Genomic DNA, 27,136 nt, shown 5'->3' with positions numbered 1-27,136 from the left:
GCATGACTGAAGGGTAAAAAGCTCAAATATTCACATTGGTCAAGCCATTCATATCTCGTCCACGGCATGCAATCTTAGTGCTTATTAACGCTTCGATGTTATAAACTGCCCTAAGGTATTATATTATTCGGCATATATATTGCTGAATAAAATCAAAAGGGCGGTATCAACACCTCTATGCCTGTGGAAACCAGCCACCACCTTCCCATTGAAGTGGCATGTCTCTATTTCGAACATGCGTGTGGCGGATATTGCCTAAAAGTATACTAAGCCGAACGAAATTAATTGGCTTCATGATCCACCCATCAAACCCAGCACTGGTATACACCTCCTTTTTTCTTTCCACTATCGATGCAGATACAGCGAGGATCGGGACTCGACGGGGCTTGGACATTTGGGTTTCCAGTATCTTGGCTTCATGCTCCCGGATCATTTTGGTTGCATTTATACCGTCGACGAGAGGCATCTATTTGAAATACCGGTTAGTCATTGATATATAATTTATCGGAGTCGAAAGATACCTGGATGTCCATCAGAATGATATTGATGAGCTGCTCGTGCGATGCAATAGCATGGAAGCATGCTTCGCCGTTGCTGGTCAATTTCACGGCCTGACCAAGCTTTTCCAGTCGTTTCTCGACTACCTGGCTATTGATTGGATCGTCCTCCGCAACGAGGATGTGAAGTTTCAAGTTGGGATCGGTTGAAGCCGAACTTGAATGCTCCGTCAAAGGAGTATCGTTGCTAGAGGAGCGCTCGGGAGCTCCTGTAGTCGCAGAGGTCATTTTGGAGAAGTACCAGCCACCTGAGCTTATGTGCGATCTAGAAAACAGGTTTGATTCACGATCAGAGGGATGGAGAGAGTTCGTTGATCGTACGAAAAAGATGGAGAGGTCGGCAGTTGGGATTTGGAGACAACAGACAGTGCCTGACTGTTTCGGGAATCAGAATGTCTCTTAGGAGCTGATTAGTGGGCAGTTTCATGGGTGTATTCATTGCCATCAAGCCTTGGGTTGCCAGGCTGTTTAGAAAGTCGGCTTTCCGCGTCATGTGTAGTCATTGATGACCTTGGTTTGGCTGCCCTTACCCTCTTCGGGCTTGACAGAAAGCTGCTCATGCATATTATGGACAATTCGAGCGGTCGGCGCAAGTCCAAGACCTAAAACAGTCTTCGCCGTTTGTTTATCTTGCGTATTCCCTTGGTTGTCAAACCCGGAGTAGGAGTCTTCGGCAGAAATCTGTTCAAGTTCCTGGAACAGAATTTCACGATTCGTCTTTGAAATGCCCGAACCAGAATCGACAAGCATCATCTCCACGGCCACGTGGTTTAGAATCGCGTTCTGTACAACACGGTCGTGTGAGGTTGGCCGACAAATACCGAAATGTCTGAGTGCTCTTCCCCCGGGCTGAGGGCTCTACGCGCGCGATGATGTCAAGCAGAATGGCCTCACTGGTTGTGGTGAGAATGTAGAGCAATCTCGCGGAAGCAATGTCGCTCTTCAACTGCTGGACTGCTTGTTGCAAACCCTGGGAGCCAAGTATGGCGAGAAGGGGCATTTCGTGGAGATTCTATGTGTACTGATCTCGATCGTCGCTGTTATTGTGATAGTATTGGACCAATCTACTATTTCCGGGAATGCGCAACCCTCATCCGCCATTCACTTGCTGGCCAAATATGACATCATATTTACCTTATATGATCTTCTTTATCCTCAAGAGGGGAAGTCTCCTAGTACATAATACCCTAAAGTAGTGTAGGGTCACGGTACGTCTGTGGCATTCTAAAAGTAGATAGGAGATTGCTCCTATCTGCTAGTGGTCACCTTCCTGGTCACCCATGTGATCAGCTCCCGGGCTGCCTTATTGATGACTCTGCGCAAGGCAAAATGTTTATTCACCCCGAGAGTAAAAAAAGGTCTTTACCCTAAGGTAAGGTAAATTATTCTCTACCCCTACGATAAAAGAATTAATATGAGTCTTGGAAGTACTATCATGTACCTGAAAGGTCAAAGAGGGGGTGTGGTGTATCTATCACCGGCACATACTGAGTGTTCTTACGCTGTGTGGTTGGCAGGAAAGGTCGTTGACAATACGGAGGGAACATAGAAGCAAAATGATTCAGTAAAGGTAAATCAAATAGATTACACCAGCAGCTACCGTTCGATAACCGCAACATCATCCTATCTACAAATCACCGAATTGAAATAAAAACCATACATAGTTTTCCCGCCATGGTAATGACTATTAACACTCAGGTCGACAAGATTTTTCTGCAAAAAAAGCAAGGCTCAAGAAAACACAATCGTCTCTGTCGTTAAAAGGCGCAGTGCGCCCGCTCATCACGTACACAATAGGATTCAAGAAAGAAGATGTGAAGGGGGAAAAAGCAGGATTGGGAATGAAGAGAAGCAAAATTCGCTAGACTGAAATACAGTTCCGGGGTATCACAATGCGGGTCTCAGTAGTTGTCGTCATAATCGATCTGCATCGGACTGCCTCGGTATTGAGTGCGCTTGATATTGCTGGGGCTGTAGTTGCCGCCGGAGGTAAGAGGACGGGGACCAGTTGGCTTGCGAGTAGGAGGGGAGCGCATGGCAGAGCCCTGGGATGTCTTGTTAGTAAATTGTTATTGACGATTTTTGGATGAAGGAGGGTCATACCCGAGATACGACGCGGTCACCATACTGCTGTTGGTCCTCAGTTTCCGCAACCTTAGGAGGCCGCTCGGGGACGAGAGGACCCTCGTCTTTGAGCTTGGGAGGACGAGGTGGTCCCGGTGTGCGTGAACTCGCTTCGGAATACCCTGCATCCGAAATGGGCGACAGACGGCTCCCATTGCTGAAGCGTTGCTGGTTGGGGTTGACAGCAGGCAGGCTAGGATTCGAGCCCCACTGGTCCGAGGAGGGGGATTCAGGGGTGGCATAAGTCTGTGCCTGGGTCTCGAGTTGGTTTTGATATCGGCCAGTTGGGCCTTGACGCGGCTGAGGATGCTGCAGGTCGAGACTACCACGGTGAGCGCGGTACTTGGGTGCTTCGGAGACTTGTGATGGCACCAAGGGCGACGGGGGCCGGTTTTCCTGCTGGTCGATTTCGTCCAGTGTGTATGTCGATCTGATACGGTCGTCACCCTCAGGGTCATAGTAGTTCGTCTTGTATGCGTCTTGAGCAAGATCGGAGCCGGATCGGGACATCTCAGAGTACGGGCGTTCCTTGCGGTTAGGCTGGATGCTGTTACGGATGTTGTCGCCCATCGACGTCGCAGTGGATTTGGACCAGCGCGAGATCTTGGGGAAAATTGACGAGCTGCTCGACTTGTGCTTGCGGGCCTTGTCGGCGCCCTTGGGGGTGGTCTCTGTGCTCCGGGTTCCAGACGCCACTGGCTTGCGAGGTGTTGTGTTGAGGGGCAGAGAGCCGGCTCTCTCATGGCGAGGAGGCTGTTGGATGGGCAGATGAGCAGCCACGTAAGCATCGTTCTCATCAATCTCAATATCCTCATCTTCTTCATCCTCTTCTGGGACAGTGCTGACACGAGTATCGGCATTCGTTTGTCGGGGGCTGGATATGTAAGGAGACCGGCTCCCCATGGATGCACCGCTTTGCCCGTTGTTTTCTGCCCCAACTTGATCGACATTTGTTCTCCGAGGGCTCACGAAATCTTGACCAGTGCGCAATGCCTCAACTTCTTCCAGAAGCTGTTCCAGCATTCCTTCAATCTTGGTCAAGTCATTGCCAGACTTTCCGCTCAGGCCCTTCAGCGCGCGCTTGAAAATGTTCGCCCGCTTGGCTTGCAGGTCATCGTTGTCTGTAGTGTTCAGTTGGCGAGTGCGAGAGCTGCTGGGAGGCAATGGACGAGGGCCACCAAGAGCTTTGTAAAATCGCTCATGCTGCTTGTCGCTGGAGTCCATGATCAACTCATCTTGCTGAGCAATGAACTTCTTCATTTGCTCGAAGGAAGTACGCATTTCAGCAGCGCTGCGGACAAGAGTCACCAGAATTTCGGTGTCGCGGGCATTGCGCTGGGCATCGCGTACAGTGAGGTGATCCATAAGAGCAACAATATCCTTGGACTGAATCCTATCGATACCGCGACCAGTGGCACTGTCGTAAAGAGGCGAGCCCATTCCATGGGAATGACCGCTGAAGTGGCGTTGGTGACCAGCGGAGAAGGGGTCCTCGTCAGTAGGGCTTTCAAAAGCGCCTCCAAGCACACGGCTCGCTTGCTTGGGGGTGCCGATGCTCGGAGACATTGGGTTGGCAGCCGAAACATAGCCTTCGTCCTTGGCTCCGGGAGGCGTACCAAATAGTTGGCCGGCGCGCTGGTCAACGACAAAATCATCACCACCAAAGATATCGCGAGCAGTCTCGTGGTATTCAGCATCGAATCGGTGCTGCGAATCAGGTACAACATCTCTCGGATCGTGCTCGTAGTATGGAACTTGATCGGCGGGGGATCTCGAACTGTACCCCCAGTGATCCTGAGCTCCTTGAGCAGGACCTTGAATGATAGAGGGGTTCGTGTTGATCTCAGACTCGGATTCCTGGCTGCGTTCTTCATCCGCACCAGGGCTGTCCATGCCTCGAGCAGCTGCTGCCATGCCCGCTTCATCCAAGTCATCGATGGACTGAGTGACACTTTGAGGAGGCGAGGTGGCACCCATACGCCGGGGGAAAGATGTTTCATCCGGGCTCGAGGCATTCTGACGCTGCTTCAGGGGGCTGCCGCGCTTTGGGGGTCTCCGGCTTGCGGCACGCTCAGCAAAGTCGGTCTGTGAACGGTGTCCAGAAGACTGGGACTCAAGAACAGAGGGGTCCATCAATGAGGCCACATTCGATTCGACACCCGCGGGATGGACAAATTGGGGGTTGGCAGCTACACCAGTCGTGACATGGTGGCCTTCCTTGATCTTGTCCATGAAATTCACTTCGCTGTCTTCATTGTCAAGTGACAGACGAGACTCCTCATCGGGTCCATAGAGATCCTCTTCTCCAGATGCACGCCGAAATTGCTCAAATCCAAGCTCAGGACCATGTTCATGATCGAAATCGTGGTTCAGGCTCTTGGGACTATATCCATCTTGGCGAGTGGATCGAGCGAGATTAGTGCTGGGGGCTGAAGACAAAGAGTCGATGGATAAGCGAGGTTCCATGTCCCGCTGGACGTCGGCTGTGTGTTTGTTTTGGTATTTAGAAAAATGAGTTTCCGTATTGTCACTGGCAACACTTTGGATGGGGCTCAAGGCCCGGCCGGCCTCATACTGTTTTTCTGGCGTAGATCGTTGACCTGGGTGAGCAGCGTCGAGTAGATTGGCAGCAGCAGCGGCAGCAATGGCCCAGTCGGCACCCTCCGCTCCTGGGGATTGGCTCTTTCGGTGCAGGTCGCGGTCCGAGGTGCTATGCGTGGAAAGGTTGTGGTGCGACTGATTGCCATGGCGCATTCCCAGTTCATGTCGCGTTTCCAGTGGAGTACGGGTGGGTGTGCGTGAGGTTGGCGAAGCGACCTGTCGTGGGGAGCCTCGAGAGGTTTCTGCTGGCGACAGTCCCTTGCGGATTGTTGGGCTCTCTGTACGCTCGGAGAGAAGCGAGGTCCTTGTCAATTCCGAGTCAATCTCGCTGCGCATTGGCATGGGTGCGATGTTATGTTTTTGGAAAACGAGCTCGGTCTCATTGATGTTCTCAACGCTCTTGCGAGAGCCACTTTCTTTCCGCTCTGACCGGCCATGCTCTGACTGACCAAGGCTGGACTGCGAGTCATGCTTCTTGAGGGATGCAGCTGTCAGAGCCGAGCCCACACGAGCAGCGGCATGTGCATCGCGGAGGCCTTTGCTCTTTTGCCTGCGGATTTTGTCTTGTTCGGTGAACTCTGGACGGCCCCATTTGACCCATGCAGAATCAGAAGTCTCACTGCTCTTGCTTGACTTGCGCTCCTTGTTCTGTTGCACAGGCTCTCCGGATAGAACAATACCCTCATCTTTGCTATCTTTGTTCAGGACGACTCTCGGTTGGGGCTTCATGACATCCGGCGCACTGGAGTGCTTGGACAAACGCCGGCCAAGCTCATCTCGGGAGCTGGTGGAGGAGTAGGACGTTGTCATGTCGCGCTCAAATTTGGACGTGTTGGATATGACCTTCTGGTCCTTCTTGAGTTCCTTGAGCTCCGGCAAAATCAGTCGTCGAATTGCATCTTCGACGGTCTCGAGGAGTTTCGGATTGTTGATGGACGATTTTGAAACGTTAGAGCGAACAGAGTATTGATCGCCGGATTTGCGGTTGGAAGAAACCGCCGAAGTGCTCAGAAGACTGGACTCCGGACTGGTGATATTCATGTCTTCTTCGCCGGATCCATGTCGTTTCCGTCGAGACGACTTAGGCTCAGCCTCCAAGTAGTCCCTGCCAGCACTCTTGGTCTTGCTCCTGCTCTTGTGCTTGCCACTTGAGACTTCTTGCGGCGAGCCACTGAGCTTCTCTGCGACCCGATGAGCGATGCGTTCCTTGCTGAGGCTACGACTGCGTTGTCGGGAAGGAGTCTTGAGCAAGTCTTTGCCCTCGCGGCTCGCGCCGCGCTCAAGGCTCTGGCTGCGCTTCCTGCGGGGACCAGCAGATGAGGTGTCGAGCATGCTGTCCGCGGGCATGGAGGAAATATCTGACGAGGGAGCCATTATGAGTCTGGGGTCGCGCGAAATGGCCGACAGCTCACTGCCTTGGTCGCGATTGAGGAACTCGATTTCGACGGGCGGATGGTGCTCAGACGATTGACCTTCCTCCTCGGCTGAGTTGCTTGAGCTGACACTTTGGTCATCCACGCCTTCCTCGGATGGTTGCTTCTGCTTGGATGATGGCGACGTGAGAGAAATGCGCCGAGTGTAGGAAGGCTTGCGACTGGAACTGGACTCGGTGATCTGGATCCGGTCTTTATCCTTGTGTCGTCTTCTTGAGCCCGAGGGTGTCACTCGAACGCGCACACTGGGTCTGGAAACCACTCCGCCGGGGCCTTTCCCACCTTCGAAGTACTCGATGAGCAGCGAGGTCTGGGAATCCCGTTGTGAGCGAGACGACTTGTCGTCTCGTTCCCGATGCCGCCGAGTGGAGACAGTGATGGGGCTACCGTCGTCCGGGATCGAGTACGACGTCTTGTCTGTGCGGCGAGAAAGGTCAGTTGCCAGATCTGTGCCCGTTGCGCTGTCGCCCGTGGTATCGACGAGGGATTCTGTGGGAGCAGGAAGGACTGGTCTGCGGGTGTCGACCCCCATAGTGGAGACGGGCTTCCTTCTTTCAGTCCGACAACCGCATGCTCCAAGTGGGAGAATGGATGGAGGCGACGGAACTGCGGAGAAGGTGATTTGTTGTCACTTTGACGATGCTCCGTGCTCGCTGACCGCGGTCGTGGATAGTGGATAGTGGATAGTGGGGGTAAGAGGGAGGAGTGACGGAGAAGAGGGAGGGAGATCGGAAAGATCGGGGTTGGGAGGAGGCAAGGAGGTTCTCGGAAGGAGATTCAATTAGGAGGATCAAGCGTACCAGCGCAGAACACCGTAAAGCGGTGGGAAGAGAGGAAAACAGGAGAGTAGGACGAGAGGAGAGGAGAGAAAAAGCAAGATGGGGTTGCTCTGCGGGCTCAGGTCGAACGAGCTCCGCCGATCCCTCACATGAATTGGGGAGTGCGAGAGAATTCGGATTGGGCGAAAGGGCGGAATGGGGAGAAGGGAGAAAAAGAGGCATGCGAGGAGTGTGAGGTCGAGAGAAAAGCAGCGGCCGTACATGTAAGAACTGGAGGGCGACGGAGTAGAGCGCCCAGCCTCATGGGAAAAAAGCAGATGGCTGGTGATGTACCTCCGCGGTCCCGATCGGCGGGTGCGGCGCACAACGAGCCCCTTCAGGTACCGCGGCGGTACTCGCTGTCAACAAACGGAGCCATGGATTGGGGGTGCGGATCGCGGATCGGTTCCTTGGTTACTCCATCAACTCCAGTTCTTCTCGGGCCGTTTCTCTAATTTCTAGCTCTTAGTATATACTGCTACCTTGCGGTACTGCTAGTACAATGCAATCCATTACATGATCAGCTTGTATTTCCCAGTGTTCTGTACGGGTACCTCCGGTATACTTCTGACAGGTGGCCCGACACCGCCTTACACAATACACTTCAATACTCACATTCCTCTGCAACTCTGCCTCTGTCACTGCGTCTGCATCCATCCTCCATTGGACTCTCGTCGCACAGCAACACACGGGCCAACTGCTGCGGACCTCCGTGGGACCCAGAATTGGCCGAGGCGTCAAACCAGGTCGACAAAACCGCTGGTCGCCCAGACGACACCAACCCTGGGCCCCATGGAGCCCCCGTGATTGGCCCCACGGCCTGCCAACGCATCCAACTCATCACACACGCTGCAGCGGCCATCCTGGAGCACGGAGTGTTGTGTCGCTGGTCCCATTCGAGTCGTCTCGCGATGGGCAGTATGGAAGGCGCCGGATGGAGCAGGAAGGGGCGAAATTATTTGCAGCAAAAACGATGCGATATTCAATAAAATGCGCGGTCCGTTGCCTAATTGCAAGGGGGCTAGCTGCAAGTCACCAGAATTCCTATCGGGGCCGCGCATACGGATTCCAGAATCGCAAATAGCCGTTTGGCTGGGCCAGGTGCTGCACCTCATACATGATCGGTGCCTAACATATTCATTTGGGGAGCTGTCGACAGTGTACCCTAAGTTACTAGTAGCCCACTTCCAATGGGGGTTTCCATCAGCCAAAAACTGCTGTCAGCGTCGCGTGTTTCGCCCACTGGCTTTCCACGTGGATTGAAGCCCTCTCCACATGGTAGCCCCAGTTTCGTTGCATTCCAGGTAAGGATTCCATACCACAGGTAGGTACTATGTACTAGGGTCTTATACACTAGTGTACTCCCGTAGTGATCGCTGAGGGGTCGAATACGTACACTTACAAGTGTTCAAGGGTAAAAGATACCTAAAGGCAGTACAATTGTAATTTCACCATCCAAACTTAGTCAATAAATAAATTCAAATAGATATATCTACACACTAAAACTCCGGAGACCCCAGATGAAGATGCAGGCGACTAGGTACTTTTGTTTCCATCAACATTCACTCATACATACTCCTCAGTTCTCGTGTTTCCGCTTGAACTTCAATCCTTTGTTGTTCCTCGGCTGGCTGCCATAGGTCCGGCGCCCTTGCTGCTCCTGTTTTTTATCACGGCTCAAGCTAGAGCCCAACGTGATGTCAATGCGCGGTGGGGCGTTGAATCCAAAGCCCTTGGCCACCTTGACGAGATCCAGCTTGTGGACATCGAAGACGGAGCGCAGCGAGTGCGATGCGTACGCCTGGAGGTATGATCGGTATCCTTCCTTGGCAGACTGAGGATCAAATGTTAGCAAAAACCGCACGACAAGTGGCAAAAGGCCTGAGGGTGATAATATACTTTGTTCAGATAGTAATTTTGTCCAATGAGCTTCTCCAGTTGAGACTGGACATTGACAATCTTTGAAGCGGGAAACTCAAACTCCACCACTGGCACGCGAGCCTCCTTGAGGTGCTTAAGGAAGCCAACCTCCGACGGCTGCAGGAACATCAAGCTGCGGCCCTTACCGTTGGCACCACGAGCAGTTCGTCCGACACGGTGAATGTAGTCACGAGGGTCATCAGGCGGGTCAAACTGGATGATCCAGTCAACGGCGGGAATCTGGTAGTAGAAACGTTAGCCGAGGAACGCTCAATGAAAGTACTCAATTGAGCTGAAGGGGAGACAAACATCCAAACCACGGGCAGCAACATCGGTACAGATCAGTGTTCCCTGGCTGGCATTGCAGAACTCGAAGAAAGTATTGGTTCGCTTCTGCTGCTTTTGCTTGCCGTGCAGCTCCAGGACGGGCAGATCGATATAGTTCAGGAGCTCGGCGTGGTACTTGACGCAGCTGCAGCTGGAGAAGAAAACAATGATTTTCTTCTTCAGGTTGCGCTTGAGGAACGAGAACAGAAGCAAGAAACGCTTATCCGCTTCACAGATAACGTAGCCCTGCTCCAGGCCGGACACCGTGCTGTGCTCCTTGGTGTGATCAACGTTGATATACAACGGGCCGGGGCGCAGCGATATCCGAGCCAGATCCTCAACCTTGGTTGTCTGAGTTGCGGAGAAGAGCGAGGTCTGACGCTCCTCGGAAGGCAAGATCTTGATGATCTGGCGCATCTCATCTTCGAAACCAACTTCCAGAATACGATCAGCCTCGTCAATGACCAGGGTCTTCAGGTTTTTGAAGATAAAGCCTTGTGTGTTTTGGAGGTGATCAAGCAGACGACCAGGTGTAGCAATGAGCAGATTCACACCCTTCATCAGCTTCTCGGCCTCGGCGCGGCGGTTAGCACCTCCAATAACAATGCCATATGTCTGCGAGTGGTGAACCATAAGTTCCCGGGCAACACCAAAAATCTGCAGGGCAAGCTCTCGGGTCGGGGAAATAACAAGAACACCAGTACCTGCCGTTTAATTCAGTCAGTAAACTGGCCTTTGATAAATGGAAGGAACATTGCAAATGCCATGAAAGGGGGGTTCTCTCACCGTTGCGTGGCTTGAAGCGCAAGGCACTCAGCATCTCGATCGCAGGAATCAAGAAAGACAGAGTCTTGCCAGAACCGGTCTTCGCAGCACCGAGCACGTCACGACCAGCAAGCAGAGGAGGGATCGTGCGTTGTTGAATCTCGGTCATTGTCTCGAAACCCATATCCTGGATACCCTTCATAGTCTTGTCTGACAGGTTGAGCTCGCTGAACTTTTTCAGCTCGCCTTCAGTTTGGGGCAAGCGGACGTCATTCATGGTAGGAAGATCCGCAGAGGCATCCTCGTTGTCGATGGCATCATCAGCGTCCGAATCTTCTTGTCCCTCCTCACTTCCGTCATTGTCGTCCTCTTGATCCTCTTGATCCTCGACCTCGTCGTCGCTTTCCTCGTCGTCGCTGGGCGAGTGGCTGACTTTGCGCTTCTTGGTCGACTTGTCTGCTGCAGACGGAGGGGTCGCGGTCTTCTTGGAGGTCACTTTGGGACTCTTCGGGCTTGGCTTGGCCTCAACAGGCTTGGGAATCTCCTCATCGGTTGCGGACTTTGCGCCGTGCTTTCTCTTGCGCTTCTTCGTGATGGACTTCGCAGTGTTCACAGGGCCAGGCATCTTGCTGTTTGTGTGCTTAAAAGGAAGTGCTAAACAGACGAGAAAGATGACAGAAAATCAACGGGACCAGGTGAATCAGGCGGCCGTGTTTTGATCTCCGAGATCCTATCGCTGCAGAAATTCGGCCCGCTACTTTTTTTTCTGGTCGGTAAAATGTGGCAGAATCTCCACATCACGTGATTACCAGGCGGTCATTGGTTTTGATGCCTCAGAAACAAGGCATTAACTCTTCAAAGGAACAATTGACATTCAACACTAAGAAAAACTAAAGAAGGTCATGCGGCCTTACCAGTAGGGTCACCCCTTAATTTCGAAGGTCGGACAGAGTAGGTACCGCAGATAATAATCCCCCCCCTCCCTTTCCAGTGAAAGGAAATATCCAATTTAGCGATAACCTAGGTCCATGGACCTAATCTGCATCTAGCAGGTTGGAAAGGTGGCGTTCGTAGGATAATAAAATTAATTGCTAGAGTGAGTGGGGGTTGTGTAAGTATATAACGAAGTCAACGCTCGCATCAGTACTGGCACTCTCATCTTCAAGTACCGCTAATAGGGTATAACTCAAACAAAAGAAAACTGGATCAAACGATCATAGCCCAGACTCAATATCCAATGCCCTGTACAATCCCACAGATGAGCAGGAGATGGGCAGGCCCCAGCAAATTCAAATCTAGTAATCAGAAAAGGGCCGGGCAGAGGTAGTTCCCTTCTCGCGAAACGCATACTCGGCCGTCGCTAGAGAACTGTAATCCTTTCCTTCGCTCACAGGGAACTTGCCTGGGTAGCTCTCCGTGGAATGCGACTTGGCCGCGCGACTGATGTTCAAAGGCACAGAGCCAGTATCATCCGTGTAGTGGGAACCCGAATACTGCGACGAAGGAGAATGCATTTCCAGTTCAGGCGCAGGTTCAGTAGGCCCATCGAACGAGACCGCAGGAGATTTGCTCGGCGACATTGGCGGCTTGGGCATGTCCATGACAGGCGTGATGGGCGGAGAGATATCCGGGGCCGGATCTGCAGGCTGCGTAATCTCCTCGATGTGCACGATAGTCTGTTCCTCTTGGTACTCTTCTTGCTTTGTTACGGTATTTGTGGTGCGCTGGGAAGACTGTACGCTTGTGCCGAGCCCCGGTTCAGGCCCAAGTGCTGGCTCTGTTGGCTGGCTTGTATACTGCTGGTGCATCTCCATGGAGGTCGATAACTTCGGTCGAGTCGATGAGGAGACTTTCCGCGCAGTACCATAGACGGAGACCCCCGAGTCATTGATCTTCTTGTACCGTTCAATGTGTTCGGATCGTAACGTCTCCATCTGAGTCTCTTTGGGTTTTGGCGACATCTGCAGGCCTCGTGGTTCGGGATAGCATTGCGGCATGTAAGGTGGAATCACATTTCCTGATCCTCCTGACACCACGTACGGGGGTGTCTCTAGAACAGTCCGAGGGGCATGGAGTGCAGTTGTAATGCGCTGGCCGATGGGATCATCGTGGACAAGGTTCGTTGGTGCGGGCGAACGGTACTGCGAAGAAGTGACGATGTCCAGGATGATGTCGACGGCAAAGTTCTCTGCCCTCTCGAGGGTTTGCTTGAAGGGCGGGAAGTCCTGGTGCGAGCTCCAGAAGGGGCGCGCCAGGAACGAGACCGTGTAGACGATCTGCAGGTAACAGAGGGCGACGATGAGGGAGATGGTCGTCCATAAGCTAATCGGGAGCTTGGCATGAGTATGACGAGTATGCACGGTGAGCGGCATCTTTGCTGCTGTGGGCCACGTAGACCGGAGAAAAGAATGCAAGGAGATGCAAGATAAAAAGATGTGAGATGCGAATCGCGAGATTGGAGGGAATCCCCCATCGCGGATGGCCGCTGTGGAAGGTGCTGGGGAGGAGCAATGCACCGACCTTCGCAAGTTCCGATTGTGAGACGGGAGCGAGTCCATCCTTCCACCACGGCAAGTCAAGCCATGGACACTCTCCCACCCTAAGGGACCTACATGTCTTTCAGCAGTACCTGCGGCAGGTACGTGAGGCGTCTGGCATATCTGTGTCTACTATATCAAGTAAATCGTCAACACTGGCGCTACAGCCCCACCGGGCGGAACTGCACTGGAGATCCATGGAAATCTACCCTCGGCCAAATTGCGCCGCAACCTCACCTTTCCCGCATCTGCATTGCTCCATGAAAGCTCGCGCCGCCCTTCGATCCGCGCAATCGTCTATCATGTCTGCCATTACTGCGGATTGCAAGCATCTCCGTCCGCGGCGCTTCGCGGCTCTCGATCCGGCGCGAAAGTCGGATGCGCCGCCACTCAAGGGCATTGTGTTTGATGTGGATGGAACCTTGTGGTGGGTCACTTTGTTTTTCCAAGGCGTGGAGTATAAGCGTGAATAATCGTTTATCCTGACGCCCTTGGCTCTACTTTCGGCGATTGCTCCTACATTGGGACTCTCGGAGGGTGCCTGGGGGCCATGCGAAGGAACCCGTCGGAAAACTCGAGATATCCCCGGAATAATGCTAATAGTCAAAATAGCCTCCCACAACACCATATGTTCACTGAAATGAGGTGAGCTCTACATCGCAATAGGACGTCCCCCATGTTGCGCTTTTCCAGGGCGGCGACATATACCATCATCCTTGCAGGCATTGACCTCAACCCCAATTCCTTCTAATGCATGACATCTTTATCCAGAGAAGTCCTAGGGATCGACAAGTCAATCGATATCCTCCACCACATTCAGGACCTCCCAACATCCGAAGAGCGCTCCGCGGCCGTGAAGAAGGTCCAGGCCGTTGAGCGACGCGCCATGCTCGACCAACAGCCACAGCCCGGGCTATCTCGATTGATGGAGTATCTGCAATCGCGCGGAGTGCGTCGAGCCCTCTGCACCCGAAACTTTGAGTAGGCTCTACATCATGATCTCCAGCGTTGAACTCCTTGTCCTAAAATCCATTACTAGAGCCCCGGTGCAGTATCTCATCCAGAATCATATGCCTAGCCATGTCTTTCTCCCCATTATCACTCGGGACACACCCAATCTGCTACCCAAACCTGATCCTGCAGGTATCCTGCATATTGCTGGGGAATGGGGTCTGACGAATAGGGCGGAGAGCTTGATTATGGTATGATTAGAATTCTCGAGCTCATCTCCCTCGGGGTGATGGACCAAGATTTGACTTTGTTGACTTTGTATAGGTTGGAGACAGCATCGACGATATGACGGCCGGCCACACGGCCGGTGCGGCAACTGTGTTGCTGGTGAACGAGCGCAATGACCATTTGCGTGAGCATGCGCATACGGATCTTTGCATCAGCCGTCTTGATGATTTGGTTGAGATCCTTGAGCAGGGATTTGCTGGAACTCGCGAAAATGATGAGCATCAAGGGTGATCCCATGAGGTGCTTTTTTACAGCATATCTGTTTGGGTGAAAAAGGGCCAGGATCGACTTAGAAATCTAGCCTATCACCTGATATGAAATTTTGAATGAATAGTCATTGATGAATCGCAGTAATACATGTAATAGTGAAGTGCAGAATTCGTTAGGATTGGGTGCTCATGATAAAAATACACGTAGAGTCATAGAATCAGTCAAGACTGAAGACTACTGCCCTCTGCGTTTGAAACCTCGTCCGCCACCATTTCCACTTCCACCTCCACCTCGACTGTTACCACCAACGCCACCTCCGCGCCCTCCGCGACCTCGATTTCCTCCTCCGCCTCGATTGGGGGGAGGGGCACCTCGGGGCTGATCGGATCCTAAACCTGCGCCATGGCCAAATCGAATGTTCCCGCGAGGCTTTCCACGGTTGACAGGCTGTGGTCGCTTACCGGCGCGCGGCAAGTCGTCACTGCTGTCAGAAGAGGGACGCCGACCTCCGCCTCCACCGCGGCGATGATTGCGTGCCCGGCCGGGACCTTGTGGTAAACGGTTAGGGCGAGGAGGATCGGGTCGCACACCGTGGTTGGTATTGGTAATCATTGCAGGGTCAAGACCCATGAGCGAGAAAGATGATGCACAGAAGGAAAAGTACGTCACTGAAGGGCAATTACCATACAGGTGATGGCTACTGAGACAGCGAGCGCACGAAATGGCGACCTTGATACTGGAGTTGGTTGCCTCTCGCATCGGAAATCGGAAGCGTTGACTACACTGGGTTTCCAGGTGAGCTACACCGCATAAATCGCAAGGGGCTTCGTCTGGAGAGGTTTTCAAGGGAGCTGAGCAGTCCTCTCCATCGTGTCCTCTTTCCCGGCATACCAAGCATCGTCGCCACGAGGGGCACGAAGCGCTTGCATGTTCATCCCATGCACCACAGTGCTCACACTTGGAGAAATTACATCAATATACTTTCAGGTATGCCCAGGTGGGGGATCCTTACCTCCTTTGTCGGGCAAACCTCAGCGAGATGTCCCTGCTGGAAGCACTCCAGGCAACGAATTGGCCGTGAGCTAACTTCCTGGATGTTCAAATACCAGTACATAGACTTCATTTGCCTGTCCAAGTCGGCGTCTTTCAAGTCTCCCAGGGAACTGGGAGGAGTTGGATACTTGCGAGAGAATTGCTGGAAGGCCGCCTCTTTTGATCCGCCCTGAATGGGCATAGTATCCACATCAGAAGCAAAACCATTAGAGTGCCCGTTGGCCGCCTGAGAATGGTCCACAATCAAAGACTCGGGATCGTAGTCATCTACGGGGTGGTCATTGCTGGTCCCAATGTTCAAGAGTATGGAGTCGTCGGCCTCGGAATCAGAAGACACCGAGTCGTCTGAATCGCTCTGCGGAGATTTGACCTCGCCCTCTTCGGAGACACTGTCTTCCTCCGACGCGGCCCCATCCTTTTGCACCTCACTGTTTGTCCCAGATGAGGCAGAGGCACTGCGAGAACGCCAGAATTGGTTATTGACTGCCTTGAATTGCGCTGTCTCGCTAGGCTGGAGCTGGGACTGAGAATGGGGCCCCGACTTGCGCTTTCCCAGCGTTGTGCGGACCGCGTTCTTTCTGCCTTGGTTCCAGCTAATGGCTGGCGCGGTGTTGCCCGCATGGGGATTTGTCACCGCGACCCCTCCAGACGACTCCGAGTTGTTGGCATTCGCATTGTCTGAGTCGGAACCTGAGCTTGACGTATCATCAGGGTCGATTTCCAGGGGTTTTTGACTAAAAGTCCCACCGCGGGGGACAAAGTCCACGACGGCACGATCTGCTGCGGATGGATTCCGCCGATGCTTCTTCACGGTACGGAAATCGCTATTGCTCGAGGAACGGGCAGAGGATGAGGACCGCGACTTTCGGGCGCGCTGTGCGCCGACCGAGGCTATTCGTGAGTCCGCCTCGTCTTCGGAGTCGGGCATGGTGGGCGATGGGTGCGATGATGAAGAAAGCAAGTTGCAGTGAGCCGAGACCAGCCTTGACAAAGCATCAAAATTTACGGCCGGCGACACGGACCGCTTGCGCAGGATCCGGTGCGACTCTCAACAGATGCGCGCCTGCCTGATAGGCAGGATCCAAAAGGGGCATGTCGGGTTCAAGCTGTTTACTTGAGCGGCCTCTACGAATTGTTCATCGGTCACTACAGAACTTTGGAGTGGGCCTTGCCAGGAGGTTTTCCGAACGTGTCGATTATCTCCGTTGTGGCTTGCGACAACAATTTGGATGTGGTTTCTACGCGATAGAACCACACAACCGATTCTCTAGAATTCCCAATCGACCGGTATACTTCTGGGGGCACTTCCCCCTAATAATAAACAAAGTGGCAGTATGTCGCAATAGAGAGAGGGTGAGGGAGACAGCACCGTAAGGGTGAAATTGTTTCGGTAGAATAAATGTAGACGGCCGCCTAAATGGGTAAGCCAGCTGTGGCGTGCACGTGCTCCAGGCCAGATCCCATCGCAGCTCCCAGCAAACTCGCTTCGTCTCTCGCCCACTCACTATATTCCCGAAATTCAGAAACCGTCTTTTCAACTCCCCTGGCCAGCCGAGACGCGCCAGCCTGCGGAGCCCCGAAGAAGAGATACGACGCCAGGAAAAAATCGAGACTCCCCCGTGACCCCCTCCCACTTCCCCCGAGAACCCCGATCCGCCCGACTCCACGGCCACTTCATCCCCACGCTCCTTTTTCCCCCGTCACCCACTCCGATACCACCATCTCCAGTCACGCTGGCGTCCGATACTTCCCAGCCTTCTCTGTTGGTCTCGCGTTCCATCTCCTTCGCTCCCGAGATGGACGGGCCTCAGCGACTCTCGCCAAACACCCAGAAGCAGGGCCGCCGGCGCCGCTCTAGCAGTCTCATTTACCAGGAACCTCCCGAGTCGATCGAACACACCAGCGACCAGGCTGCTCTGCCGAATCTCAATGCTAACTGGGTCAACGCGAAGGGTAAGTCCAATGGATCATATTCGTCCACCAGCACAAGAATCTCCCAGTCGATTCGGGCCACGGTGGACAGAGACATGAATAGCAATCAAAGGCTGACACGGCGGTTTTCGCGGGAATCAGGTGCCTGGACCATCCACTTCGTCTGTATCGCCGCCCTGAAGATCTTCTACGACATTATCCCCGGCGTCTCGCAGGAGACTTCGTGGACCCTGACCAACATCAGCTACATGTTCGGATCCTTCCTCATGTTTCACTGGGTGCGGGGCATCCCGTTCGAATTCAACGCCGGTGCCTACGACAACCTTAACATGTGGGAGCAAATTGACAACGGCGATCAGTACACGCCGACCAAGAAGTTCCTGCTCTGCGTTCCCATCGTGCTCTTCCTGATCAGCACCCACTACACCCACTACGACTTGACCTATTTCACCATCAACTTCCTGGCTACGTTGGCGGTTGTCATTCCTAAGCTGCCTTTTGTATGTGTTTATTCCGGATTCTTTCTTTTACCTTCTTTTCTTGCGGACCGCCTAGCTAACATTGCCCCAGTCGCATCGGTTGCGAATAGGTCTTTTCTCCGACTTACCGGAGGAGTCATAGTCTCTTTTCTCTTCGGATTTCCTTGTTGTTGCTACATTGGCGTCTTTCGGCCCTCGAGCTTGCTCCTCCTTTCCTTTTCTGCCGACTCATAAAGAAGTCCTTGCATTGCGTTGATTCCACGGAGTAGTGATCCGTTGTTCGCTGTCGCAAATTTCTCGTTTTTTCTTAGCAAATACGACAGTAATGGGCTGCGAGTCTCTCATTTCTGCCCCAGTCCGGCTTTAGAGCCTTGCATATCTTATCCATTTTATTTCTCCTGCCTCTGCCTCTCTCCAGAACTGTAATTTCAATGGGAAGTTCGTTCGGAGCGCCGCTAAAATGGGTCCTGCAGGCTGGCTAAGCATGCAGGTCATCCTTCTTAGCTTGGCCCCTGCGGGGACATTGCATCATAGAGTAAGGCACGGCATTGTGTATGCACATTAGCTCCCGAAATTTGGTCTATAATGTAGTGGTTCCTGTTAGAAGGAAATTCACGTTTGCTTGTACTTTCCGCAAGGTTCTACAGAGGCACTGATTGCAGTAGTGCTAGTTAGTTATTAGTAATTTCTAGTAGTTATTTGCGAATGAGCACCCCCAATTGATAACAAACAGGCCAACACAACCGAGTCTGCTTAGTTTCAAAGTTGATATGATCATCCGTTCTCTACACCATAACCACACATACGGACCCCCGTACACATCCATTCGATGAAATCGTGAAAATTCACTTGACCACGCGCTCAACCTGAACTAGAACTACTCAATACTCCTCTGGTAGAGGCGCCATGGCAGCCAATCATATTGGATAATCTGACCCCACAGTTACTCAGCAGCTATCGATAAGCGCGCGTCGAAACGCGAGCAGCTTTGCCCAGCATGTCGATGCAGCATCTCGAAGACATGGCTCCAAGGGGCAATGCAGAATACCGCAAACCGAAGTACCTGAGATTCGAGCTAGGCCAACATATTGGCATCTTCTTTGAGGAAAAGCTTTGTTAGTTCCCTCCTGACATACATCTCTCACCCCACCGCTAACCTTCGAACGCGCCGACATTGCAGACACCCAAGCCTTGAACCTTCTCTTCAATACCCTCGCGTCTGGAAGCTATGCCTCACCGGACTGCATCATTCCGTTACCGCCACATCTCGCAATCGCTGTAACCTTCCTAGTCCATCCGACCACCACAACACGGGCTACGTCCTCGGAGGAACAACACGCCGCGCACGTCGCCTTGCGACTCTTGCGTCTTCTCGGCACGCTCGTGAGTCCTCGAGAAGCGAAGCTGAACACTGCCTTTGCCTTCACCCATGATCAATTCACACGCTCCGGTAGACGCATCCATGACGAGGATGGTTTCAATAACCCTCGAACCGGGGAGAACAGATCGTTAGGAGTGAAGATTGGGGAAGAGGAATCTCTCTGGTCTCGTGCCGAGGACTTTTGGCATGCCGTTGGCTGGTCATTCAATTGCTCCATGCTACACCCTGAGCGATGGGAACGATGGCAGATTTGGCTCGAGTACATGTGCGATGTACTATTAGATGATTGGGACGAACGAGAGTTTATCTTCAAACAGAGACAAGCGGAATCCAAAGTAGTATCACAGGAAACTACACCGCTAGCTCCAAAGAAAGAAACTGTCTCACAGAAAGAGCGGAACAAGGCAGCTCGTGAGAAGCGCTATGAGGATACGGCAATCCTCCGCGAGAGTTTACTATTCCAGTACATATCTGCAGGTGAGGGGTATGGAAAGCATCGGAGAATCATGAGAGCTGTCTTTGCAGATGGAAGCTCGCATTCGGTGAATGAATTCCGCCAAATTTTCCCGAAAGAACTCAAACCTGCCAAGTCTGATCGCAAACCCGAAAAGGCAAAAAAGAGGGAGCGGGATGTCAACATCGACCAAGAGGAATATGGCGACTACCTCGCCCAGGATGATACAGATGATGGGGCCACTACCGGTGCCGAGCAAGACAAGCCTCCAGGTCTGGGCTCCAGGCGCTCAAAGCGTACGAGGAGAGGCACCCGGAAGGCAAAGGATCCATCCGGCAATGAGTCTGTCGATGGAACTGCAGGGCCAGGTATAGCACTGGCACAACATGATGTCGGGGTTTCGCCCATGGGTGCCCTTGACTCTCTCGACCTGCGCAAAAGACTTATGTTCCTTTTATCCAGGGTGTCTCAACAAATCCCTGAAGAATTCTTGTCCATCCTCGATCTCTATCATTTGTTCGTCGAGCAAATTCGCCATCTGCCCTTACCCACGTTCCAAGCTTTCATCAGTCCCTACATCTTGCCAGGGCTAGCACAGAATCTTCGAAAAGACCCTGGTTCCGATGAAAACCAAACACCATGTGAGGAGCAGACATGGAGAGAAGTGCAAGGATCCGATGCCGAGGCTACTACGTTATGTGAGCTTCTGCTATTCAGCATGCTCGAAAGTGCCGCCCCTCAAACTGGAGAGGAATATCTGGATCAGAATAAGCTGGAAAAGTGCTTCCTACCATTTGCAGCAGCAAACGCTAGTGTTGTTGACAACGCCAAAATTTCTATTCTCCTGGAAGCGCTTCTTGTTTTATTGGCAGGTAGCGGTGGATTAGTTCTCCGACCTTCACTGCAAGAGGCTGTTCAAGTTGGAATAAAGCACCGAGTGGACCGGGGCTTTGAGGAGATCCGGCGCGGCCAGGCGAAGAAGCAGAAAGAGCCGTTGGAATGGTCCTGGCTTATAGAAAGCGGCCATAGACTTCTTCTCCTGCTGGAGGTTCTGCAGGTCCAGAGCACCGGACCCAGCTGACGAATTTTTCACATGAACTTGATGACTCTCATGATCTAATGGTACATATTTTTCCTTGATCTAACTAGAATACTCATTTTTATTTTCCCTACCAATCGCAGCATAGCAGAAACGATATGTACGGGTCGAGGAACGTTTCTGCTATCTCGTCATAGTTTCGGGCCACGGCTGCTTTGATGTCATCTTCGAACACTTTGGCCCCATGGTCGACCAGCATACGGACGATGTCCGTGTTCCCTGATCTCACAGCCTCGTTGAACGCACTGCCCTTAATATATTCTACCTTCACATTAGGCGTGAGGCCTAGCTCTAATGGTATGCGCACAATCCCTGTATGCCCTTTCTGACAGGCTCTTCATAAGGCCCTGATCCCGTAGAGACGCCAATGGACGCCGTGGTCAACCAATGTAAACATGATGTCCGCAACTGCCACCCATTCCAGTATGTCAGAATTTTCTCCTCTGGCCAACGGTTGACGCTTGCTCCGTGGGCAAGTAACATCTGTACAATCTCGAGATGAACTGAATGCGCCGCTTATGTTAAAGGAGAACGTCTATCTTGGTTGGAGCCGTTAGGATCAGCACCTCGATCCAGAGTCAACCGCATCATTTCCACGTGTCCTGCTTTCGCGACCTGCCGCAATGGAGCCATGTATCTGATCAACATGCCGTGAAAGTCATTGGGGTAGGCTCCCCAATCTAAAAGATGTTTCACAATACTCAAATGACCAGCTTCACAAGCTGTTACAAGAGGGCTTTGCTGTAACCTCTATCGATTTGCACACCAATTTCAAGGAGAAAATCGACAAGTTCAGCCTTGCCAATTTCAGCAACATCTCTGAGAGCCCACTGGCAGGTGCATTCCTCGGCTTGCACGGTCAGTCCGCTTTTAAATAGCAACTGAAGCAAGTTAAGATCACCTGTGCTGATAGCTGCTCTCAATCGGCAGTTCAGTTTCCAGTCATTATGACCAAGCCGTTCATTGGGGTCGTCTTGAAACTGGATCCCAGCTTTGTCGCTGAGAGAGCTGTGAAGTATATCCCGAACCAGAGGAATGATGCGCAGAGACACCGCTATGCTGAGATCAGATGACCTAGAAGCATTAACACCGCCATTCAGCTTCAGCCAGTTATTTGTCTTAGGACCATCTCCTAGGCATAAAGCTCGTGCTGATCCAAGAGTAGCTTGAAACGCACTTTCGGAATGAGAATTGAAGTGGACAGGTCAGAACTTCGCGGCATATGAGAGAAATGGAGACCGTTTCCCCTCGAGTCGTATTCTCTTCTCACTGCGCCGATGATGTTTCCTTAGAGTCCAGATAAAAGAGAGACGCATGTCATTATTTCATTGACAGTTTAATGCTCACACACCCTTCCCAAGACTTTGATTCTTCATCAGATGCAACTTAATGCTCTCCTTTGCATCGTGTAAGGAATTTCCTTACGGTCTGATGTTTAATGCTGAATTTAGTTTGTGCTACTTTAAGTACTAATCCATCCAGGTATTTGGCAAGATCTTCCAGTTCTTTCAGGTCTTCGCGCTGCTGTGAGTCTAATTCCGTATAATGTAACTTGTTCTCTGAGCACATGGCGTCATTGGGATTGATGGTTGAGAATTTAAATGCTAACAGGAGTTCGGTGCTCGCAAGGGGTCGCCGTGCAGCCATCATAATATGCAGTAGTCTCTCGACCATCGGAGTTCCCTACTGACCCCTCGCAATTCTCAATGCCTCTTGATATACCCCGTTCAAGTCGGTTGTAAATCTGCTCAATAGGACATCAAGGTGGCCACTAACTACGAGTTCTTTTCGGTATTCTTGGTTTCAATGACGAACCCAGTTGCGACACGCAACCACTGCCAGCCTTTTTGCCATTCTCCTGCAATATTTTCTCGACCATGAGCTTTTGGCCCACTTGAAAACTTTGTACAACCTATTCTATAACAGGGCTCCTCTCTAGCTGAATGAAAAGGTCCATTTGATCCAGATCAATCAGCCAGGTCCTTACCGGACGAGCGGTGTCTCGAAAACACTCAAAAGTCGTCTTGTAGGTCACTGTTCGGCAACCGGCTCGTGATCAGGAATTTGATTGTCGATTTTGATGCAATTCCCTCACGGTGAGAGAGTTTCGAATATAGACCGGAAAGAGAGCGGAGCAAAGCCCGATCTTTGGGATCACACTCATCCACTGCATCGAGTATATAGACGAATTGCCCAGCACGTTGGCCCTGAACAGAGTATTCAAGCTGTGCCCATTGATTTGTAAAAGCCGTCGTCACGTTTCGACACGGTTTTTCAGTATCCCCCCGTCTTCACATATTGTGAAGCAAAGTATCCGAAGCGACTCCATCGAAGAGCTGATATAACAACGCATTTGCGGCACCAACAGCCATTTGGCGTAATGGGGATTTCCCCCGGAAATAATAATACGCGGCAGTCGTGTGCTGAGACTGTTCTGTTTGTTCGGGCCGCCATTCTTCTTTCCTGACGGCGACATCACGGCTCGCTACAGACTTGCCTTGGCCGAGGCTGCTGGTCAACCGGAGGATACTTGACTCGGGTGTATGAAGCCAAGCTTGCATACGCTCGTAATTTCATGCCTCGAAGGCGTCTCTGTAGTATCTATCGTCATGTTCGAAGTTGACCGACAGCTCTACCATCACCGCTTTTGCCTGGGGAGAATAAGGACCTGAGAGCTGCCACATGGCGATGATGCGCAAGAATTGAGTCAAGTGCGATTGGCATCAATCGGTGCAATAACAATCCCAGCCACCGGCGTCAATTTGGATGCAGAGTCCAGAGTTGCACTGAAGTGGTGGTTGGGGCTGAGCTGTAAGAGCCCGTTCAGGGTGACGCTCTGCACCTTCCAAGCAATGCCCCGGCTGCCGATCTACGAGGCTACGAAACCAGCACTATCCATGATATTAAGTTCCTACGTTTTGAAATGCTGATTATTACTTTCTCAAGTGTGCAATGGGGTGGATATCTGAGATGGAGTTACACTAGCCTGGGGATATATTTCAAGGTGAAATTGCGAGCGCATAGCATGAACGATGGATACATTCATATAAGGGATGATTAGGAATCAAAATACGGTTGTGTGATAGTCGTGATACAGTATTAGAAAACGTACAATATTAGAGTATACTTTGGTTAGGCTACCAATTTGATCTCATTCCCATAGTGAAATATGATACGGTCTTGGAGCTCCACCACGGTATTGGAAGCCACTACAGTATTCGAATCAACGCTGTTGCAAGGCAGTTGTAATATGGTTTTGGATTTGAATATAGTTGTAGTACAATATTAAAAACTCAATACCGTATCAGAACCATCACACAACCGTATTTTAATTCCTAGTCATCCCCTTTGAGTGTTGTGAATATGTACTTCCATGTTCCGGCATAGCTAGCACTCAGCACATACCTCAGAACATGGATGACGCGGATGACCTTGTCAAAATTGATATCACATCATATCACATGTGATGATACTGCATTGTAGTGTTGCTACTCAGATGAACAATTTAAAATAGAATAGAATGGCTGCAATTATTGGTGTTTATACGGAATGGTATCTACAGCCGCCAAAGAGGCTTACAATGAAGGATAAGTCAAAATAGGAAAAGCGAAACAGCAACCCAAACAAGGCTTCCAGACGGGAATCATGGCAACAAAAGAAATGACCCACCAAGTCGCCGACGCAAAAGATCAAAAAGCAAAGACAAAATCATACGGAGCAAATAGAAGGATGAAGAGATAATACCATCCTAGGTTGAATAGGAACACACTCATCCATGAGCGAGTCATTTACGGGGGCGGCCGAGGTCCAATGATTTGACGTCGGGCGCCTCCAACACCCAGTCCAACGCCACCACGGTTCTGGTTATCACCTCCCATGTATCCATATTGATGAACATCCCAGGACTGACCAGGTCCCGAGCCCATGTTGGTATCGCGAACAGCAGCCTGGGTTTTCTTCTGGTTTTCCTCCCACTCCCGCTGGCGTTCCCGCTCGCGCTCCATCTCACGCTCGAGCAAGGACTTCGAGGCCCAGCCCCCGGCTCGAGTCTTCTGCTGCGAGACCATGCGGCGGCTGTTCTCGGCATCGACCTCGGATGTCGTACTATAATCTTGGGGTTTGTGGATGGAGGGGGCTGATTCCTGGGGGCAGGGTTGGAGGCGAGGAAGCGGTCTACGCGGCTCTCTCGCCCACGGTTCGCGGTGTATGCCATAGGGTCTGGAAGAGGACGTGGAGCGGCTGGCAGCTCTCTCGGGGGTGGCGCTGGTGCTGCCTGGGACGAGGGCACAGGCTGTGGGAGTGGCCGAGGCTGTGGTGGAGGAGCCGCTTCTTCGGCGTGCTCGGGTTCCTCCGTCGCAGTCGGCATTTCTTGGGTCTTCTGCCAATCTGTGCGGAGCATGCGGCGTTCCTGTTCGAGAGAGGAAAGATCGTAGCTCGGTTTAGGGGGAACAGGTACCGGGCGCTGGCGGCTGCGACTGCGAGATCGAGAGTCGTTGCCACTCTTCTGGACTTGGAGGCCAGTTCGTTCGGTTTCATACTGTCGCTCGCGTTCCTTGGCCAACTCTAGCTCTCGTTCCAGCTCCTTGATGCGACGACTCTCGGGGGTTTCTTCGGCCGGAGCATCTCCGCCGTTCGTGGAGGTCTGGCTCGCTTGATACTGGCTGAGGAATTGTCCATTCAGACGAGCATCAGTGGCGCTCTTTCGACGACGCTGGCGTTCTTGCTCAACTCGCTCCTCGGCTTCCTTCTCTTCCGCAACTCGGTGTTGTTCCTCTTCCTCCCATTGACGCTTCTCTGCATCCCAACGCTTTTTCTCTTCTTCCATCTCACGGCGTTCCTTTTCCCGGAGACGGTCGGTCTCTTCCTTCCATCGGCGATCTTCTTCGACCTTAGCCTGCGCTTCCTGCTCTTCAAGTTCGCGTTGGCGGGCCCATTCTTGTTCTTCTCGCTGAGCATTTTTCTGACGGATTCTCTCATCCTCCTCGCGCCTGCGCTTTTCCTTCTCTGCAAGGCTAGGCACAGCTGGGCCAGGCGTTGTAATCTGTCGCCGAGCACCGAACGCAATACCTTGGTTACCTTGGCTGGCTCCGCCCATGTAGCCATACTGATGAATATTCCAGGCTGGAGCTGTGGATCCCTGATCATTCTTTTTGCTCCAGGTGCTGTGAGACCCAGAAGGCTTAGCAGGGCTCATCCGACCAGCGATAGGAGGGTTGGCATCACTAGCATTGCTGGAGGCGCGGCCAGTTCGCGTAGTATATGAACCAGGGCTCGAAGAACCCGTCGCATTGGGACTGACCATCCCGCGTTTGCTTTGCGGGCCAACTGAGCGGGGGAATATGCCGGGATGGAGCGTATTGGCCCGGCGACTAAAGGCCGCTAGACACTGGAGGACTTGCGCCGGGTCCTTCGCTTCGTACAGATCTACTGTGAGGAAGACATCATGTGGGGGGAAGTCCGAGGGGTTCCATTTGACATGCGCGTAGGAAGTGCGAAATATTCTCCATCTGGACGAAAGGCATGGAGGACTGCTTATACTTCACGCCGGGGGAGACGGCCAAATTGACCAGCCTAGTGTTCAAGGGGTTAACCAGGCTGCATCCGGTATGAAACTCGGCGAGGCAATCAGAACTTACTTGCAAAGCGCGACTCCATCCTTCAGACCTTCGAGCAGATCCCTGGATGGTAGCTTCTCACGCAAAACCTCCTCAATCCAGTCGCGCACCTCCGCGGCGGCCTGCGGGGTATAACGGGATAGGCGCATATTGCGCAGGTCCTTGTCCAGCGAAGTGACCGACGCCATGATCAATCGTAAGCGGTCGGAAATCGATCAAAGTATCGTCTTAGATGAACGGGGTTGAAGTGTCGTGGTCCCTGGGAGTATCCCTTTGCCCAAGTCTGCCTGTTGGGCCTCAGCCGTGGGGGAAGGGGAGAGAGTTAGGTATCTGAGGAAAGACGAAGCGCGCAGGCAACTCAGAATCTTCCGAGACGAAGGTCCCGCAAGAGAAAAAGTTACGCCAACTACCCCGCAGGAATAAAGGAGGACAAGGTGTGAGGTTGCAAGGTAGACGGAAGAAGGTGGTGGAATGGAATGAATGCCTGGGGCTCCGCTGTTTATGCTGATGACGTTCCTGGTCTCGTCCGCCGCGGACCACTTTTCTTCTCCACGTCTCCCGCCTGCGCCTCAATTCTTTCGCAACCCCCACA

General features: G+C 52.3%; 11 protein-coding genes across 11 annotated transcripts; 4 read left to right on the top strand and 7 right to left on the bottom strand.

Annotated features, from left to right (window-relative positions):
• Window positions 1-482: 482 nt before the first annotated feature.
• On the bottom strand, window positions 483-785 carry N7532_011836 (CheY-like superfamily; the record flags this gene model as incomplete). Its single annotated transcript, XM_056624327.1, has 1 exon — window positions 483-785. The coding sequence occupies one exon, from the start codon at window positions 783-785 to the stop codon at window positions 483-485; it is 303 nt and encodes a 100-aa protein (XP_056469315.1).
• Window positions 786-1,046: 261 nt separating this feature from the next.
• On the bottom strand, window positions 1,047-1,307 carry N7532_011835 (light-sensor protein kinase; the record flags this gene model as incomplete). Its single annotated transcript, XM_056624326.1, has 1 exon — window positions 1,047-1,307. One exon carries the CDS (start codon window positions 1,305-1,307, stop codon window positions 1,047-1,049), a length of 261 nt encoding a protein of 86 aa, XP_056469314.1.
• A 1,151-nt stretch (window positions 1,308-2,458) lies between these two features.
• Window positions 2,459-7,247, bottom strand: N7532_011834 (uncharacterized protein; the record flags this gene model as incomplete). The annotated part of the gene is made up of 2 exons (XM_056624325.1): window positions 2,459-2,602; window positions 2,661-7,247. The coding sequence occupies 2 exons, from the start codon at window positions 7,245-7,247 to the stop codon at window positions 2,459-2,461; spliced, it is 4,731 nt and encodes a 1,576-aa protein (XP_056469313.1).
• Window positions 7,248-9,112: 1,865 nt separating this feature from the next.
• has1 (ATP-dependent RNA helicase HAS1) lies at window positions 9,113-11,170 on the bottom strand (the record flags this gene model as incomplete). Its single annotated transcript, XM_056624324.1, has 4 exons — window positions 9,113-9,367; window positions 9,433-9,693; window positions 9,763-10,484; window positions 10,567-11,170. The coding sequence occupies 4 exons, from the start codon at window positions 11,168-11,170 to the stop codon at window positions 9,113-9,115; spliced, it is 1,842 nt and encodes a 613-aa protein (XP_056469312.1).
• Window positions 11,171-11,840: 670 nt separating this feature from the next.
• N7532_011832 (uncharacterized protein) lies at window positions 11,841-12,917 on the bottom strand (the record flags this gene model as incomplete). The annotated part of the gene is made up of 1 exon (XM_056624323.1): window positions 11,841-12,917. One exon carries the CDS (start codon window positions 12,915-12,917, stop codon window positions 11,841-11,843), a length of 1,077 nt encoding a protein of 358 aa, XP_056469311.1.
• A 425-nt stretch (window positions 12,918-13,342) lies between these two features.
• N7532_011831 (putative haloacid dehalogenase-like hydrolase) lies at window positions 13,343-14,552 on the top strand (the record flags this gene model as incomplete). Its single annotated transcript, XM_056624322.1, has 5 exons — window positions 13,343-13,509; window positions 13,695-13,727; window positions 13,854-14,063; window positions 14,122-14,284; window positions 14,358-14,552. 5 exons carry the CDS (start codon window positions 13,343-13,345, stop codon window positions 14,550-14,552), a joined length of 768 nt encoding a protein of 255 aa, XP_056469310.1.
• A 213-nt stretch (window positions 14,553-14,765) lies between these two features.
• On the bottom strand, window positions 14,766-16,512 carry N7532_011830 (zinc knuckle domain protein; the record flags this gene model as incomplete). The annotated part of the gene is made up of 2 exons (XM_056624321.1): window positions 14,766-15,488; window positions 15,544-16,512. The coding sequence occupies 2 exons, from the start codon at window positions 16,510-16,512 to the stop codon at window positions 14,766-14,768; spliced, it is 1,692 nt and encodes a 563-aa protein (XP_056469309.1).
• Window positions 16,513-17,062: 550 nt separating this feature from the next.
• N7532_011829 (ORMDL family protein) lies at window positions 17,063-18,137 on the top strand (the record flags this gene model as incomplete). Its single annotated transcript, XM_056624320.1, has 2 exons — window positions 17,063-18,016; window positions 18,087-18,137. Coding segments are annotated over 2 exons (1,005 nt in total), but the record flags the coding sequence as incomplete, so codon positions are not given.
• An 861-nt stretch (window positions 18,138-18,998) lies between these two features.
• Window positions 18,999-20,911, top strand: N7532_011828 (uncharacterized protein; the record flags this gene model as incomplete). The annotated part of the gene is made up of 2 exons (XM_056624319.1): window positions 18,999-19,110; window positions 19,176-20,911. The coding sequence occupies 2 exons, from the start codon at window positions 18,999-19,001 to the stop codon at window positions 20,909-20,911; spliced, it is 1,848 nt and encodes a 615-aa protein (XP_056469307.1).
• Window positions 20,912-21,296: 385 nt separating this feature from the next.
• On the top strand, window positions 21,297-22,002 carry N7532_011827 (uncharacterized protein; the record flags this gene model as incomplete). Its single annotated transcript, XM_056624318.1, has 4 exons — window positions 21,297-21,352; window positions 21,457-21,595; window positions 21,643-21,787; window positions 21,860-22,002. 4 exons carry the CDS (start codon window positions 21,297-21,299, stop codon window positions 22,000-22,002), a joined length of 483 nt encoding a protein of 160 aa, XP_056469306.1.
• A 2,715-nt stretch (window positions 22,003-24,717) lies between these two features.
• On the bottom strand, window positions 24,718-26,732 carry N7532_011826 (calponin homology domain protein; the record flags this gene model as incomplete). Its single annotated transcript, XM_056624317.1, is given in 3 exon segments — window positions 24,718-25,020; window positions 25,035-26,436; window positions 26,566-26,732. 3 exon segments carry the CDS (start codon window positions 26,730-26,732, stop codon window positions 24,718-24,720), a joined length of 1,872 nt encoding a protein of 623 aa, XP_056469305.1.
• Window positions 26,733-27,136: the final 404 nt, after the last annotated feature.

Source organism: Penicillium argentinense (genome assembly GCF_028826775.1).
Source record: "Penicillium argentinense strain IBT 30761 chromosome Unknown utg000011l_segment0_segment0, whole genome shotgun sequence".
Taxonomy (NCBI): domain Eukaryota; kingdom Fungi; phylum Ascomycota; class Eurotiomycetes; order Eurotiales; family Aspergillaceae; genus Penicillium; species Penicillium argentinense.
This window is presented reverse-complemented; position numbering and strand designations above follow the sequence as displayed.